Source organism: Lepidochelys kempii, chromosome 3, assembly GCF_965140265.1.
Source record: "Lepidochelys kempii isolate rLepKem1 chromosome 3, rLepKem1.hap2, whole genome shotgun sequence".
NCBI classification, from domain to species: Eukaryota; Metazoa; Chordata; order Testudines; family Cheloniidae; genus Lepidochelys; species Lepidochelys kempii.
Window position 1 is genome coordinate 190,621,083 of NC_133258.1, and position 15,531 is coordinate 190,636,613.

The 15,531-nt window shown below is 43.5% G+C and overlaps 1 protein-coding gene across 11 annotated transcripts in view; it reads right to left on the reverse strand.

Moving 5' to 3' along the window:
• USP34 (ubiquitin specific peptidase 34) overlaps positions 1 to 15,187 on the reverse strand; it is a 266,198-nt gene extending 251,011 nt beyond the window's left edge. For 9 of the 11 annotated variants that reach the window (XM_073339379.1, XM_073339385.1, XM_073339383.1 and 6 more), the window contains exon 1: positions 14,873 to 15,186. In XM_073339379.1, coding sequence (XP_073195480.1) covers positions 14,873 to 14,915 — 43 coding nt within the window. In that variant the 5' untranslated portion in view covers positions 14,916 to 15,186. Of the gene's footprint in view, positions 1 to 14,872 lie in introns of all 11 variants that reach the window. The other 2 variants (XM_073339388.1, XM_073339389.1) reach the window with 1 other exon arrangement.
• Between the last annotated feature and the right edge of the window lie 344 nt (positions 15,188 to 15,531).

Sequence of the window (15,531 nt, forward strand, 5' to 3'; positions counted from 1 at the left end):
GCTCAGATTATAAATACATTTATAGCAAGAATTTCAGGGCGAAGAGAACAGATTGTAATTAGACCTCAAGGACAACCATCATGCAGGGTATCTTATATCTAAAGGTCACTCACCGCTAGGGTTGCCAACTTTCTATTGGCACAAAACTGAACACCCTAGCCCTGCCCCTTCTCCGAGCCCCCCCTTCCCTGAGGCCCCACCCCCACTCACTACAGTCTCCCTCCCTCAGTGGCTCACTCTAACCTCCCCTCACTTTCACTGGGCTGGAGCAGGAGTGCGGGGGGGTGAGGGCTCTAAATGGGGGTGCAGGCTCTGGAGTGGGGCCAGAAATTAGGGGTTCAGGGTGCGGGAGACGGCTCCAGGCTGGGGCAGGGAGTTTGGGTGTAGGAGGGGGTGAGGGTTCCCACTGGGGGTGCGGGATGAGGTGTTTGGGGTGCAGGACGGGGCTCCAGGATGGGGGGTGGGGCCAAGGGATTCAGAATGCAGGAGGGGGCTGCAGGCTGAGGCAGGGGGTTGGTGTGTGGGAGGGGTGAGGGCTCTGGGCTGGGGCTGCTGGCTCTGGGTGCAGGAGGGAGCTCCAGGCTGGGGCCGAGGGATTCGGACTGCAGGAGAGGGCTGCGGGTTGAGGCAGGGGTGCAGGAGGAGGTGAGGGCTCTGGGGTGGGGCTGGGGATGTGGGTTTTAGGGTGTGGGAGTGGGCTCTGCGCTGGGGCAGAGGGTTGAGGTGCAGGAGGGAGTGAGGGCTCTGGGCTGGGCCCGGGGATGAGGGGTTTCGAGTACAGAAGGGGGCTCCAGGCCTGGGGGGACTCAGGGCTGGGGCAGGAGGTTGGGATGCAGAAGGGGGTACAGGCTCTGGGCTGGGGGCTTTGGGGTGGGGCCAGGGATGAGGGGTTTGGGCTGCAGGAGAGGGCTCCGGGTTTGGGGGGGCTCAGGGCTGGAGGGTTGGAGCACCGGCTTACCTTGGGCAGCTCCCAGTCTGCATCACCACGGTGCTACCTGTCCTGGCTCCGTGCTGCACCCCGGAAGCAGCCAGTAGGTCTGGCTCCTAGGCAGAGGGGAGGGGGCAGGAGACTCCACGGCACGCACTGCTCTCACCCGCAAGCCCCCCCCAGTTCCCACTGGCTGGGAACAAAGCCAGTGCTTCAGACAGGGGCAGCATGCAGAGCCCCGTGGCTCCCCCCACTAGGAGCTGGACCTGCTGTCCGCTTCCAGGGCACAGCAGGGTGCCCCAGGACAGGTAAACTTTTAACGGCCCGACTGGCGGTGCCGCTAGGGTCCCTTTTAGACCAGGTGTTCCGGACAAAAATCGGAGACCTGGTCACTCTACTCACTACACAAGTGCAAAATCAAATTGTAGTTAAAAACATTCATTTAAAAAAATTATTATAAACCTAGAAGAACGTAAACAATCACAAAACAGTCAAATAAACAAAACACAAATGTAGATATTAAAGAGACATTACAATTTTAAAGATGTTAAATTGCGATGACAGCAATTTTGAATATACGGAAGCTAGTGATTAAGCTATACCGATAAATTAATATTTATGCAGGGACAGAACCTACCTACCTACAAGATAGAAAACTGTAAAAAAAATTATGTCTTCCTTTTTATATACAGACTGAATAGAGAGAACTGAAAATTGTGAGCTATGTTAAAAAGCATAAAGGCAATAACATCGGCCTCAGAGCATACATATAATTGTGTTGTGCATACAGAATTACAGTCTTGTTCAAGCAGTGAACTGGACAGGCCTTCAGGCAGCACATGTTTTGTACGTATACACATAAATTGAAAACTATTTATTTTAATTTGTTTTCTCTCTTTTGTTATTGATGGTAAACAAACACAAATGTAGGCACTGTGTTGGCAAAGATCTTTCTCTGGTATATAAGAAAGGCCTGAAAAGTTGAAAACTAAACTCTGCTTTTTTCCCGTCCCTTTAAAAATATGAGACGTATTAAGGTTCTCTTCCCGTTTTTTGTTAGAGGAATTCTTAAATGTTTAAGACTTGGGCATTGGCAGCTATCTCAGCCCTCACAGGAGCAGAAGTATTGAATTCTAAAAGGACACTGTCAACTTCATGTTGTCAATGTAAGTAGTTTCAGGTATTATACGTGCCCCCATATCCTCCTGCAAACTTTTGTGATATTACACTCAGATTTTCCTACCTACTTAAAAAGTCTCACTCTTCCATATTGCTGTGTGAACGATCCATGCAAATGACATGGGAAACAGATTATACACAAAGTACTATCCAATATATATAAAAACCATAGTGAAAATATATTCTCTATTTCAAACTCAAATGTTATAGACGCATGTTGAAGTATGGAAATGTACAGTGAATACACCCGAACAACTATAATTCTTCCCTGTAGTGACACAATGCAACAGCCATATGATTAATGCATTTCAGTATTTGTGGTCCCAAATGAGATTAAGCTGATTTTTAAAGACATAGATTACCAGCCCTCAACCCCCATCACATCACTAAAAAGAATCACAGAACTGGAAGGGACCTTGAGAGGTCATCTAGTCCAGTCCCCTGCACTCAAGGCAGGACTAAGTATTATCTAGACCATCCCTGACAGTTGTTTGTCCAACCTGCTCTTAAGTCCCCAATGATGGAGATTCCACAACCTCCCTAGGCAATTTATTCCAGTGCTTAACCACTTTGACAGGAGGTTTTTCCTAATGTCCAACCTAAACTGCCCTTGCTGAAATTTAAGCCCCTGCTTCTTGTCCTATCCTCAGAGGTTAAGAACAATTTTTCTCCCTCCTCCTTGTAACAACCTTTTATGTACTTGAAAACTTATCACATCCCCTCAGTCTTCTCTTCTCCAGACTAATAAACCCAATTTTTTCAATCTTCCCTCATACGTCATGTTTTCTAGACCTTTAATCATTTTTGTTACTCTTCTCTGGACTTCCTCCAGTTTGTCCACATCTTTCCTAAAATGTGGCACCCAGAACTGGACACAGTACTCCAGTTGAGGCCTAATCAGCGCGGAGTAGAGCGGAAGAATTACTTCGCATGTCTTCCTTACAATTCTCCTGATAATACATCCTAGAATGATGTTTTCTTTTTTTGCAACAGCATTACACTGTTAACTCATATTTAGCTTGTGATCCACTACGACGCCCAGATCCCTTTCTGCAGTACTCCTAGGCAGTCATTTCCCATTTTGTATGTGTGCAACTGATTGTTCCTTCCTAAATGGAGTGCTTTGCATTTGTCCTTATTGACTTTCATCCTATTTACTTCAGACTATTTCTCCAGTTTGTCCAGATCATTTTGAATTTTAATCCTATCCTCCCAAGCACTTGCAACCCCTCCCAGCTTGGTATCATCCGCAAACTTTATAAGTGTAGTCTCTATGCCATTATCTAAATCATTGATGAAGATATTGAACAGAACTGGACCCAGAACCGATCCCTGGATGACCCCACTCGTTATGCCCTTCCAGCATGATTGTGAACCACTGATAACTACTTTCTGGGAACGAGTTTCCAACCAGTTATGCACCCACCTTATAGTAGCTCCATTTAAGTTGTACTTCCCTAGTTTGTTTATGAGAAGGTCATGCGAGACCATATCAAAAGCCTTACTAAAGTCAAGATATACCACATCATCTGCTTCCCCGCATCCACAAGGCTTGTTACCCTGTCAAAGAAAGCTTTCAGGTTGGTTTGACACGATTTGTTCTTGAAAATCCATGGTGACTGTTATTTATCACCTTATTATCTTCTAGGTGTTTGCAAATTGATTGCTTATTTATTTGCTCCATTATCTTTCCGGTTATAGAAGTTAAGCTGACTGGTCTGTTGTCCAGGTGTCCTTATTTCCCTTTTTATAGAAGGGCACTATATTTCTCCTTTTCCAGTATTCTGAAATGTCCCCCATCTTCCATGACTTTTCAAAGATAATTGCTAATGGCTCAGATATCTCCTCAGTCAGCTCCTTAATTATTCTAGGCTGCATTTCATGAGGCCCTGGTGATTTGAAGACATCTAACTTGTCTAAGTAATTTTTAACTTGTTCTTTCCCTATTTTAGACTCTGATCCTACCTCATTTTCACTAGCATTCACTATGTTAGACGTCCAATCGCCACCAACCTTCTTGGTGAAAACCAAAACAAAGAAGTCATTAAGCACCTCTGCCATTTCCACATATGGTAGCATTGGGGTTGTTTGGGTGCCTTAACTATATATTTCAGTAACATGTTTGACAGGTTTCAGAGTCGTAGCCGTGTTAGTCTGTAACAGCAAAAACAATGAGGAGTCCTTGTGACACCTCAGAGACTCACAAATTTATTTGGAAATAAGCTTTTGTGGGCTAGAGCCCACTTCATCGGAAATTCATGTTTGAACTTCCTTTAAATTAAATCCTAACTCTGCATTTCATGCATACATAATACTTGGGATAGAGCTAACTGCTACATCCCTGTAAGATATTTTACTAAATTTCTGATATATATTCTCAACTCTTAACTCTATCTTAACAATTTTTTTTGTATTAAAAACGTCATACGCGAATAGCAAACAAGAAGCCCAATGAAAATATTACCATACAATGTAATGATCTGATTATATGAAGTATTAATTTTTTTATATTAATTTTTATGGCAATATTCACCAGTATACTGTATAGCTGTTTTATGTCACTCTGGAGCAGCACAAAGCAGCAGAACATACTTGCCAGATCGCTGGCATTTACAACTACTTTGCATTGCCACAGTGCAAACCAGCTGCACTGCAGATCCCAGTTTCTCCTTAGCTCCTGTCCTCCAAAAATCCCCCAACTCTTGCACCTCCCTACATTTCACAGCACATACCATCCAACTTCTCCCTCCTCCTTGTATCTCACACTCCCTTGCACACATGCAACACACCAGTTCCCCCCGCTTCCTGTTCCACTCACACTTCCACATATACACCTTGTTTCCCCCTCCTACCATCTGCTGAGGAGATCTGGTGCAACAGGTAGCCTTTCAAAATACATATATAGGATTAAGTTTTGTTTATTTTTCTGCCATTAGTTTTTGAAACTGAAAGTTTAGATATCAGCGGAGGCTGGTATATAAAAATCTCCTCCTCCAGAAAAATTTCAAAACTGGTGCCACCTCCAATGATTCTCAGCTGGACTGAGATCATAGCTGCCCTCAGGTAAAATGCCTTCTTTCAAAACGGCCACAGCCTCACAATGTTTTCAGGGAGAGTTAAGCAAGTAGTCTGTGTCCTCTGTCCTACTAAGAACAACTGGAAATGGCAGCTACCATGAAAGAGGGCAGTTCTAGGTGGAATTATTTTAAGTAGAACATAGCCAGGAATAAAACAGGAAGCCGGGGGATAGAATGAAGAATGGGGAGAGCACAGAAATTAGGAGAGAAAGCGAGGCAAAGGAAAAACATACACATAGAAAAATAAAAGAAAACTCTGAAAGAGAGGACAGACAAGAGAAGAACTATGAACAAGGTAGGCCACAGATCAGGGAAAAATAAAAAAGAGAAAGCGGGAACTACATATACAGGGTAGAAAATATAGGAAAGAAAGGGGTAGCAACTTAAAAAAACAAGAAAGGAGAATCACAGAGGCAGATACTTCTCACCCCCCGCCCCCCCCCCCACACACACACACACATACAGTCAACCTGTAGAATTTGATGCCCGGGGATGCTGTGAAGACCAAAAGTAAAACTGGATTGAAAAAAGAATTAGGTAAGTTCCTGGAGGATAGATCCATCAATAGCTATTAGCCAAGATGGTCAAGGACACAACCCCATGGTCCAAGGTGTCCCTAAACCTCTGACTGCCAGAAGCTGGGACTGGACGATAGGGATTGGATCACTCAATGCTTGCCCTGTTCTGTTCATTGACTCTAAAGTATCTGGCACTAGCCACCGTCAGAGACAGAATACTGAGCTAGACAGCCCATTGGTGTGACCCAGCATGACCATTCTTATGTTCTTAAGAATTAGAATTATGTTCTACAGGTTAAAATTTTAAAACTAAACATTTAAAATTAAATTTGAAAGTGACAACCTATATTAAGGCATAACTTACTATAATCATTAAATACAAAAAAATATTAAGCAGTATATGTTTGCTACCAAATTTTAAAGAAAATCAGGCCACTGAACTGGTGGAAATTCCTGGCTAGGCACCTGGAACCAGAGTTGGAGTTCTAAACCAGCTTTTTACAGCAATAGCCTCCTCTGCAGGTGCGGAGAGACTATTTTCTTTTCAGCTTATTCAGCTAGTTCAATTCAATGACTAGTTCAAACTAGGTTTCAGAGTAGGAGCCGTGTTAGTCTGTAATTGCAAAAAGAAAAGGAGTACTTGTGGCACCTTTTTTCTTTTTTCGAAGTCCTCCTTTAGTTCAAAGTAAAGAACCCAAATGGGGGATGAAAAAGCAGAAGAGCTCGTTTTCCTCTTCCAATCTATGAATGAAAACTGGATCTGAGAAGATGAGTTCTACTACTTCTAAAATTTTGAAGGGCATGGTGACTAGAAACAATCAGTTTAATTCATCAACTGCAGATACTACTACTTTTGTTAGTTTTAAATGCCAAATGGCTGATACAAATTTTCATCCCAGGAGGCTGACACAAATCTCAAGTAAAAAATTAAGCATTGCTTAGTAAATAAGAGCTGCATCATTCACCATCTTCTAACATAATAAAAGATGGAAAAATTAAGAATCTGAATAATGTAAGTTAAGCTAAGTAGATGCTTAAATAAATTTATATAGATATAGTGTAGCCTCCTGGTTAGTAAAAAGTAGTACCAAAATTTGCATGAAGGCTAAATGTAGTTGTAAATAATAGGTTTTAATGGCTATCAGCTAATATGTATAAATCGCTCTTTAGGAAAATAACTAAAAGGTACCAGTGCAAAATACAATTAAAAACAATTAATTTAAGGTTGCCTACTTGCTGACTTAAATCGTTTTCCATTAAATCAATCCACCCTGCCCATCCTACTCTAAATCAGACAGACAACCACTCATAACATCAGGGAGATGTTGAAGCAGCAGAACTCTTACAGCAGTGGTGGGCAACCTGCGGTCCGCAGGCAGCCTGTCAGGGTAATCCGCTGACGGGCCGCCAGACAGTTTGTTTACAACAAACTGGCCACTGCTTCCCGCAGCTCCCATTGCCGGGAACGGTGAACCACTGTCTGGAAATGTAAACAAACTGTCTGGTGGCTGGCCAGCAGATTACCCTGACGGGCCGCAGGTTGCCCACCACTGTCTTACAGGAATCAATGTTGTAATGAGCTGAATGGTCAGGAACTTTTATGGAAGCACAACACACCTGGCACATGTCTCAGGATCTGCTTGGAACATCCACAAGTTTAAAGACACCAAACCCACTTCTTGTTAAACAGAGTGAAAATCAAACACCCCACAAAAAGTTGGAAGAAAACTTCTTGAGTGGGAACTTTCCTATACAGGAAATTATTTGGTCTCAAGTTCAACACTAGCAGAAGTGACAAAGGGACATCCATAATAATATTAAAGCTATTTTATCTTGTCTCCTTAATTCTATTTGAATAATTTACTCATGTAACCAAGAAGGGCTGTTACTGTAGAGACTGTGCAGAATCATGATCAGGTATATGGAAAGAAGGTGGCCCATCAAAATACTTCTATCTTAAAAAGATCCACAACATGAAGAAGTTTGAGAGTCACTGCTATAATGTGATTTCCCCAATACCATTTTCTACTATAAGAAATGTATCTCAAGATTAAATCATAATACTCATTATATACAAGAGAAAGGTTGTAGTAACTGCTTGATTTGGTTCATAACACGATAAAACTGAGTAGAATTGGATTTACGTAACTAATCTTCAGCATTAATAATAGACTGGTTTGTGTAATGGGAAAGACCTATCTTCAGTAGTATAACTCAGACAAATTTCAGGACAAAAGAAAAAACAGTGTTATTTTAGATAAGACCAAATAATGGCAAATTCTGAAAGTTGCATGCACAAAAAATTAATGACAGGTTTCAGAGTAGCAGCCGTGTTAGTCTGTATCTGCAAAAAGGAGGACTTGTGGCACCTCAGAGACTAACAAATTTATTTGAGCATAAGCTTTCGTGAGCTATAGCTCACTTCATCGGATGCATTCAGTAAATGCTCACGAAACCTTATCTCAAATAAATTTGTTAATCTCTAAAGTGCCACAAGTCCTCCTTTTCTTTTTACAAAAAACTAAGGCAGCTTTCTAATTTTGGAAACCTCTTTAAGCTAGAATTCTTACCAATTATAGAGTGCTTTTCATCTTCAAAGTGCTTTACAATTACAAACATTAACGTGAAAGTTTAGACATTATCTTTTACTCTCACCTTAGTTTTTGCTTTTTAAAGTTATTGTTTTCGTTTATTATGTCAGTTTTATTAAGGGGGAGGGGGTCTCTCTTGCCATTTTACTTTTATGTTTCTTCTTCTTTCCTGGTTATTGTCACCTACTCAGAGCCAGGCTCTACAAAGCTCACAGTCACAAGCAACCCCTGGAGAGGGATCTATTAATGTAAAAAGAACAAGGAGTACTTGTGGCACCTTAGAGACTAACAAATTTATTAGCGCATATGCTTTCATAGGCTAAAACCCACTTCATCCTTCTATCTTCATAAATGATCTGGAGGATGGTGTGGATTGCACTCTCAGCAAATTTGCGGATGATACTAAACTGGGAGGAGTGGTAGATACGCTGGAGGGCAGGGATAGGATACAGAGGGACCTAGACAAATTGGAGGATTGGGCCAAAAGAAATCTGATGAGGTTCAATAAGGATAAGTGCAGGGTCCTGCACTTAGGACGGAAGAACCCAATGCACAGCTACAGACTAGGGACCGAATGGCTAGGCAGCAGTTCTGCGGAAAAGGACCTAGGGGTGACAGTGGACGAGAAGCTGGATATGAGTCAGCAGTGTGCCCTTGTTGCCAAGAAGGCCAATGGCATTTTGGGATGTGTAAGTAGGGGCATAGCGAGCAGATCGAGGGACGTGATCGTCCCCCTCTATTCGACATTGGTGAGGCCTCATCTGGAGTACTGTGTCCAGTTTTGGGCCCCACACTACAAGAAGGATGTGGATAAATTGGAAAGAGTCCAGCGAAGGGCAACAAAAATGATTAGGGGTCTGGAATACATGACTTATGAGGAGAGGCTGAGGGAACTGGGATTGTTTAGTCTGCAGAAGAGAAGAATGAGGGGGGATTTGATAGCTGCTTTCAACTACCTGAGAGGTGGTTCCAGAGAGGATGGTTCTAGACTATTCTCAGTGGTAGAAGAGGACAGGACAAGGAGTAATGGTCTCAAGTTGCAGTGGGGGAGGTTTAGGTTGGATATTAGGAAAAACTTTTTCACTAGGAGGGTGGTGAAACACTGGAATGCGTTACCTAGGGAGGTGGTAGAATCTCCTTCCTTAGAAGTTTTTAAGGTCAGGCTTGACAAAGCCCTGGCTGGGATGATTTAATTGGGGATTGTTCCTGCTTTTGAGCAGGGGGTTGAACTAGATGACCTCCTGAGGTCCCTTCCAACCCCGATATTCTATGATTCTTTTTGCTGATACAGACTAACACGGCTACCGCTCTGAAACCTACTAATGTAAAGAACCTATTTTCATTTTTTAAAAATTGCTAGCCTGGCCCCTTACAAAGAATACCTACCTTATGTTTTCACGGCTATGTAAATTGATTGCTAGTTTTTAAAAGAAACAAGCAGCAGGGCTCCACTTCTCCCACAGTTGCACTAACACACTTTTTATATAAAAGTGAGTCAGTTATCCCAACAAATCCACCCCACAATCTTCTGGAAGGTTCTGCACATAGAGACGTGATAATGGTGGACAGGAAACGATTTAATTTGGCCACAATAGATACAGCAAAATGTTTTACAGGCCTCTCCAAAACTACAAAGGCTGGCTCTAGACAAGTAAGATCATTAACTTCCAAATTTAATGATAACCACTGAATGACTAGGAGAGGTGTAGCAGGATTCTGCCTACAACAGTTGCAAAACAAGTACTCTGTATTTTCAGTATTTTAATTTTTTCATATTATTGGTTTGAAAGGAAATGTGTTCAATATCCACAAACAGGTCACTGGAACAGTATTTACCACACTAAATGTGAGAAAACAGGTTGAGATTAAAATAGTTAGGTGTTAGTGATATACAACCCAGAGAAACCAACTAAGTACCATGAAATCCTTTTCAGACTTTGTCCACACTACACAGCTTTTAGCAACACAGCCGTGTCACTACGAGTCAGGCAGCGTAGCCGCTGTTTGTCGGCACTTCTAGCAACAAATTTCCTCCACCCACACTGAACAGCGTTCGCATTGTAGACAGAAGAGCGCTCCTGCTGACAACACGCTGTTCACACTGACACTTGCCGCAGCAAAACTTTTGTCTTTCCAGTGGGGCAGGGCAGGTTTAGCACCTCTGAATGACAAGTTTTGTTGCTCAATTGCCAGTGTAGACATAGCCTTAGTGATATTTTTTTCCCGTAACAGAAAATTAAACATTAAGTGTACTGGAAAAATTTGGGATTTTTGTTCTACTTAATTGTAAGTACAGTTTTACTGTGTTAAAGGTTCAGTAAAAGGAGGTTTCACTGCACACAGAATGTTACTAGGATTGCCTCATCCTCCAGGAAGGTCTAGTCCTCATGCATTACTAGATATGTATTATATCCCTTCAAGAGTATTTGATAGAAGGCCAAACCAGCTGTCTTCAGTACCTAAGTTATAAAAACTAGCAAAACCCCTGAAGTTGGTTTCAAGTGTTTGATAGGTTTCTAGTTTAAAAATGCATCAATTTATTTTGTAACAAATTTTGCAGACCATCTGAGAATTCTGAAGGACATGAAGCTGCCTGTAAATATTTTATGATATGCCCATCTGTTTGCTAGTTATTGTGCTGTTTGGAATATGATTACAAGACAGGGGAGGGGTTACTATCTATGCAGGAAGGGAGACAATTAGTTAATAGCAACTGCTGTGAAGTCTATCCCTGACCCCCGGTTGGCCACATAAATTGGTTTAAGCAGATTCAAGAGACAATGGGGAAACAAATAATTTTGGAACTAATCAAAAGATAACCCCTAAAGAACAGGGGAGAGAGAGAGAGAAGCAGCAACTGCAGGGAAGGAGGCCAGATAAAGACAACAGGCCAGTTACCTGAAGGGGTGCACTCAGATGTGAGAAGAAGTCAAAGGTGCAGCAAGCCCTGACCAGTGACAAGAGTAACCAAGAACAGGCCTTTGTAATGTTTGCCGAATAAGAAAGACAGCCATTGGAGTTTATAAAAAGTCACTACACTCTGTATGCACAACTCATAAGTTTGTTTTGTTTTTTTAAAGATGCAAGACTTATAAATATATTCCATTCTTAACTCTTGGAATATTTACCATTTTTAGTCTGGTACCCACATGAATCCTTAGGAGTATGCACGTACAACATTTTCTGTTTTCTCCAGAGAGTTGGTACACAGTCACAGTATACAACATAGCAGCTGTAAGTGTTATCACACCACATGCTGTAAATGTATACCAAGTATGCACATGTTTCTAGGCTCATAAGCTCTTTGAAGCAGGGACCATTTATTTCAAAATGTGTGTACAATGCCTAGCAAAACAGGGTATTACACAGCTAAGTTTGACATGCTTAAATGTAGCACTTAAGCTTTGTATTTTAAAAAATAATTACGCTGATCAGTACCGTTCATGAAAAATTACAATTTTTTTTAAATTATGGGCCCCATATTGCTACATTTACTCAAACTGAGTAGTATTTACTCATGTGTAGACCCATTGACAAATGCTAAAGGTTACAGAATCAAGCCTAAGGACCTGACATCCTGCAATGAGCGCTCTCTGTGCAGACAGATCCCTGTACCAATATAGAGGTCATTGCTGGACTGGGGCTCCAATCCTGCAAACACTTATGCACATGCTTTATCACACTGAAGTCAAACAGGACTACTAATGTGCTTAAAGATAAGCTTGTGCATAAGTATTTGCACTATCAGACCCTAAATTGGTAAAATTCATCTTTCTGTCCTTCCCAAAGCAGGCACGGCTCTATGAACAAAAAAGGGAATTCCTATGTGCTCTCAACAGAGCATCGAGGCTCAGCAGTCTGTTTCTCTGTTGAATCTCCTGTAATACAAACAATTCCAGATAATTACATCATGAATTTTTAAGTAAATAAAGACAAAAGGCAGAAGTATTTTTGCATGGAGGTTATGATGTATAATAACTGCCCTCTAACAGTGAAGCAAGATGATGCCATTGAACTTCAGTTTACATTCTTGGATCTCTGTCAAGATACTAATTCAGTAGTTTTAGTACAGTTAAGCGGCAACCCCAAATGCTCAGCAGACAGGAAAGAAAATTGCTAGGAGTCTCTGGCTCACACATTTTGGGCATCATTCTTATGATGATTTTTCAAAATGAGGAGTGCAATGATTTTTTTGGTGCACGTAAATTAAAAATTCATGTAAATAACGCAAGGGCTCTAAAGTAAAGCTATACAAATCAAGATATTAATAATAAAGCTAAGACTCCCTCTTTAATTCACTCTATTACATTTAGGTTTTCCAGGTAGCTTATATATTGCACCACCAGTATTTTAACGTCTAAACACAAAAAATTATATTCAGCCTTATTACAAATGACATTGTTTCTGTGCGTTTAAGACAGGCTTTTTATGTTGTTTGAACAGAGTTTATAGAGGTTAAATGTAAGACAACAGTGAAGCATAATTTTCCCCAGGAAATTAACTACCAAAGTCATCTTCCCTTTTCAAATTTAAGAATAGCAAAATCACATCATTAATATATCGAGAACCTACTACCCTATTTACAGATAAGCCACTCTTAAAAAGCAAAGGCATACATCAAACACTTATCTTTAATTAATCATCAAATTATCTGAACCCCAATTAAAAAATGGTTTCCAAACTAGATTAATTATAGAAATCAAGTAACACTAGGCTTCACACATTGAAATGTATGTTTTATTCCAGCCTAAAACATTAACATTCAATGTTAAATCAACATTCAACATACCAATCTTTATTAAACTTATACATTGAAGCCATCAGGCCACTACCAAATGAATTCTCTCTTCCAATAAAGTTATCAGACTAATACACCACTGATAACTGAACTAGTCCTACAGTCAATCTGTTAAAGATCAGCTGTTTGAAATAAACTGGCAGATCAAACACACAATCTACATTTTATCAAATTTTGCCCTACTCTCCACCCCAAATATTGTACTGGGGGAGGGATGATAGGATAGCATATGTATGCAGAATTGTTGTAGCCCTGTTGGTCCCAGATATTAGAAAGACACACAAGGTGGGTGAGGTAATATCTTTTATTGGACCAACTTCTGTTGGTAAGAGAAGCTTTCAAGCTTAAACAGAGCTGAAGTTGGTCTAATAAAAGACATTACCTCACCCTCCTTGTGTCTCAGGATAATAATGATTAACATAAGTAAACAATGCAAAACATGCACTGCTCAAAACATGATGTTAAAATTACAAACTTGACCAAACCAGCTAGTAAAGTGATTTTAACAATCAAGAGTTGCCTGAGGTTAATTTGTAATCTGATTTACTCATGTCTCCAGGCCGTCAGGCCTACTGACACTTGGGTTTATAACTAAAATATTTCTCAAAAATAGTGATGTTGATCATAGCTAAGTTGCAAGGGTTTACAGCAAGAAAAAAGGGGGCACTAAAACACATGTAAACAGAGACAGATACGTATGTATGTATTTTAAAACTGAACAACCTCTGTGATCAGGCTTCTCAGGAGTTAAAAAGGAAATGAGTCCTAAGGCAGTACTTGTAAAATGCTCTACATTTCACTCCATCACAGTAAGATCTGCCTCTAAACTGTGTATACATTAATATCTAAATGGCATTTATTAAATGTAAACCTTTTCAAACTTGCTTCTAGTCACAGATTTAGACAGATATGTTTATTAAACGACCCAGCATCTCCATACCAAAGGTATTTGATGAAGTTGGTTTATTTATTAAGCACTGCCTACGTACACAACATTACAAAACACGGAAGAGATACTGGGCCTGCCCCCGACAGCTTAGCTAGAACCGGTTCCAAGAGATGCCCAAGGCCTGCTGCACAGGTGAAAGATGCTTTGTACCGGATTGGGCTGGGGTGAAGGGCCTACCCCCCAGGGCTGCAAGCGTGCGGGGGGCCCCCCCAAGGTAACTCCCACTTGTGATGCGGAAACTTTGGAAGGAGGCAAGAGCCATGTCTCAAGATCTGAAACACCAGGGAGCTCGCCGGCCCAAGAAACCGTTTCAAAGCAGGGACAGACGCGTGTCAGGGCCGGGTCCTCCGCAGCCAGCCCCGTCTGAAAATAGCGACACAAGACTGTTGCCCAGCCGAGGACCTCACTCTAAGGGTGGGGGGGCGGATCATCCGCCCAACCAGAGCCGCCTTGCCTGCTCACAGGGACCCTGCCCAGGCCTGGCCTCCAGCTCCTCAGCCACGGGAGCAGCTCGCAGCCAGCTCTTCGCCCGGCAGCGCTAGGCCTCGCTGCGGCTTCCCAGGCCGCGATGGAAGGAGCGGACTAGGCGGCCCCGGGAGGGGCCCTTGGGGGAGGCCCAGGAGCGTTACAAGGAGGCGCGACCTCGCTGCACTGAGGGGCCCAGGCGGGGAGAGTTGTGACCCCGCCCGGGGCCCAGCCAGACGGATGGTCCCTTCCCCGTACGGAGGGGTCTCCTCAGCCCACCCCCGCTCTCCAGGAGGCCCAGCCGGGCGGGAAGGCCGTTATACCCCGGCGGGGGGTCCCGGCCGGGCGAGGGGGCGGCCGCACTTACTCTCATTTAACACCTCCAGCAGCTCGGCGCAGCTCTCACACATTGTTCATTAACAGCAGCAGCCGCCGCCGCCGCCTCCTCCCGACCATTGATTGATCCACTCGGTGCTGATTGATGATTGATGGGGGGCCGGGCGGGGGGAGAGGGGCCGGCCTGGGATCCGGGCGGGGGGAGGGGGCGGCTGATCAATGCAAATGAGCCTGTGGCGGCGGCGGCGGCGGCGGCGGGGAGGAGAAGCCGAGTCACTCACTGGCTCCCAGGGACTCCACGCGCCGCCATTTTGCTGTGGGGGAAGGAGGAGGGGGGCAGGGCGCTCGGGCTCAGCTCGGCTATTTCCGAGCAGGCAGGGGACGGAGGCAGCCGAGTCCCGCCGCCCTCGCCCCTCCCTCCGGGGCCGGCCCTCTACCCCTCCCACCCCGGACGGAGCGCGCGGGGTGGGGGGGCGGAAGTCGGGGCCGGAAGCGTAAAATGGCGTCGGCTGCAGCTGCTCCTGGCTCAGGCTGCCCCTCCCCCACCCGACTACCAGCCGAGTGCCAGGGCAGGGGGGGGCTCCCCACAACCCCCCCCACACCCGAATGCCAGTGCACGCGGGGGGGCTCCCCTCAACTCCCTCTCCCCCACCCGCGTGCCCTCCATGGCTTCATTGAAGAGCGAGCTGC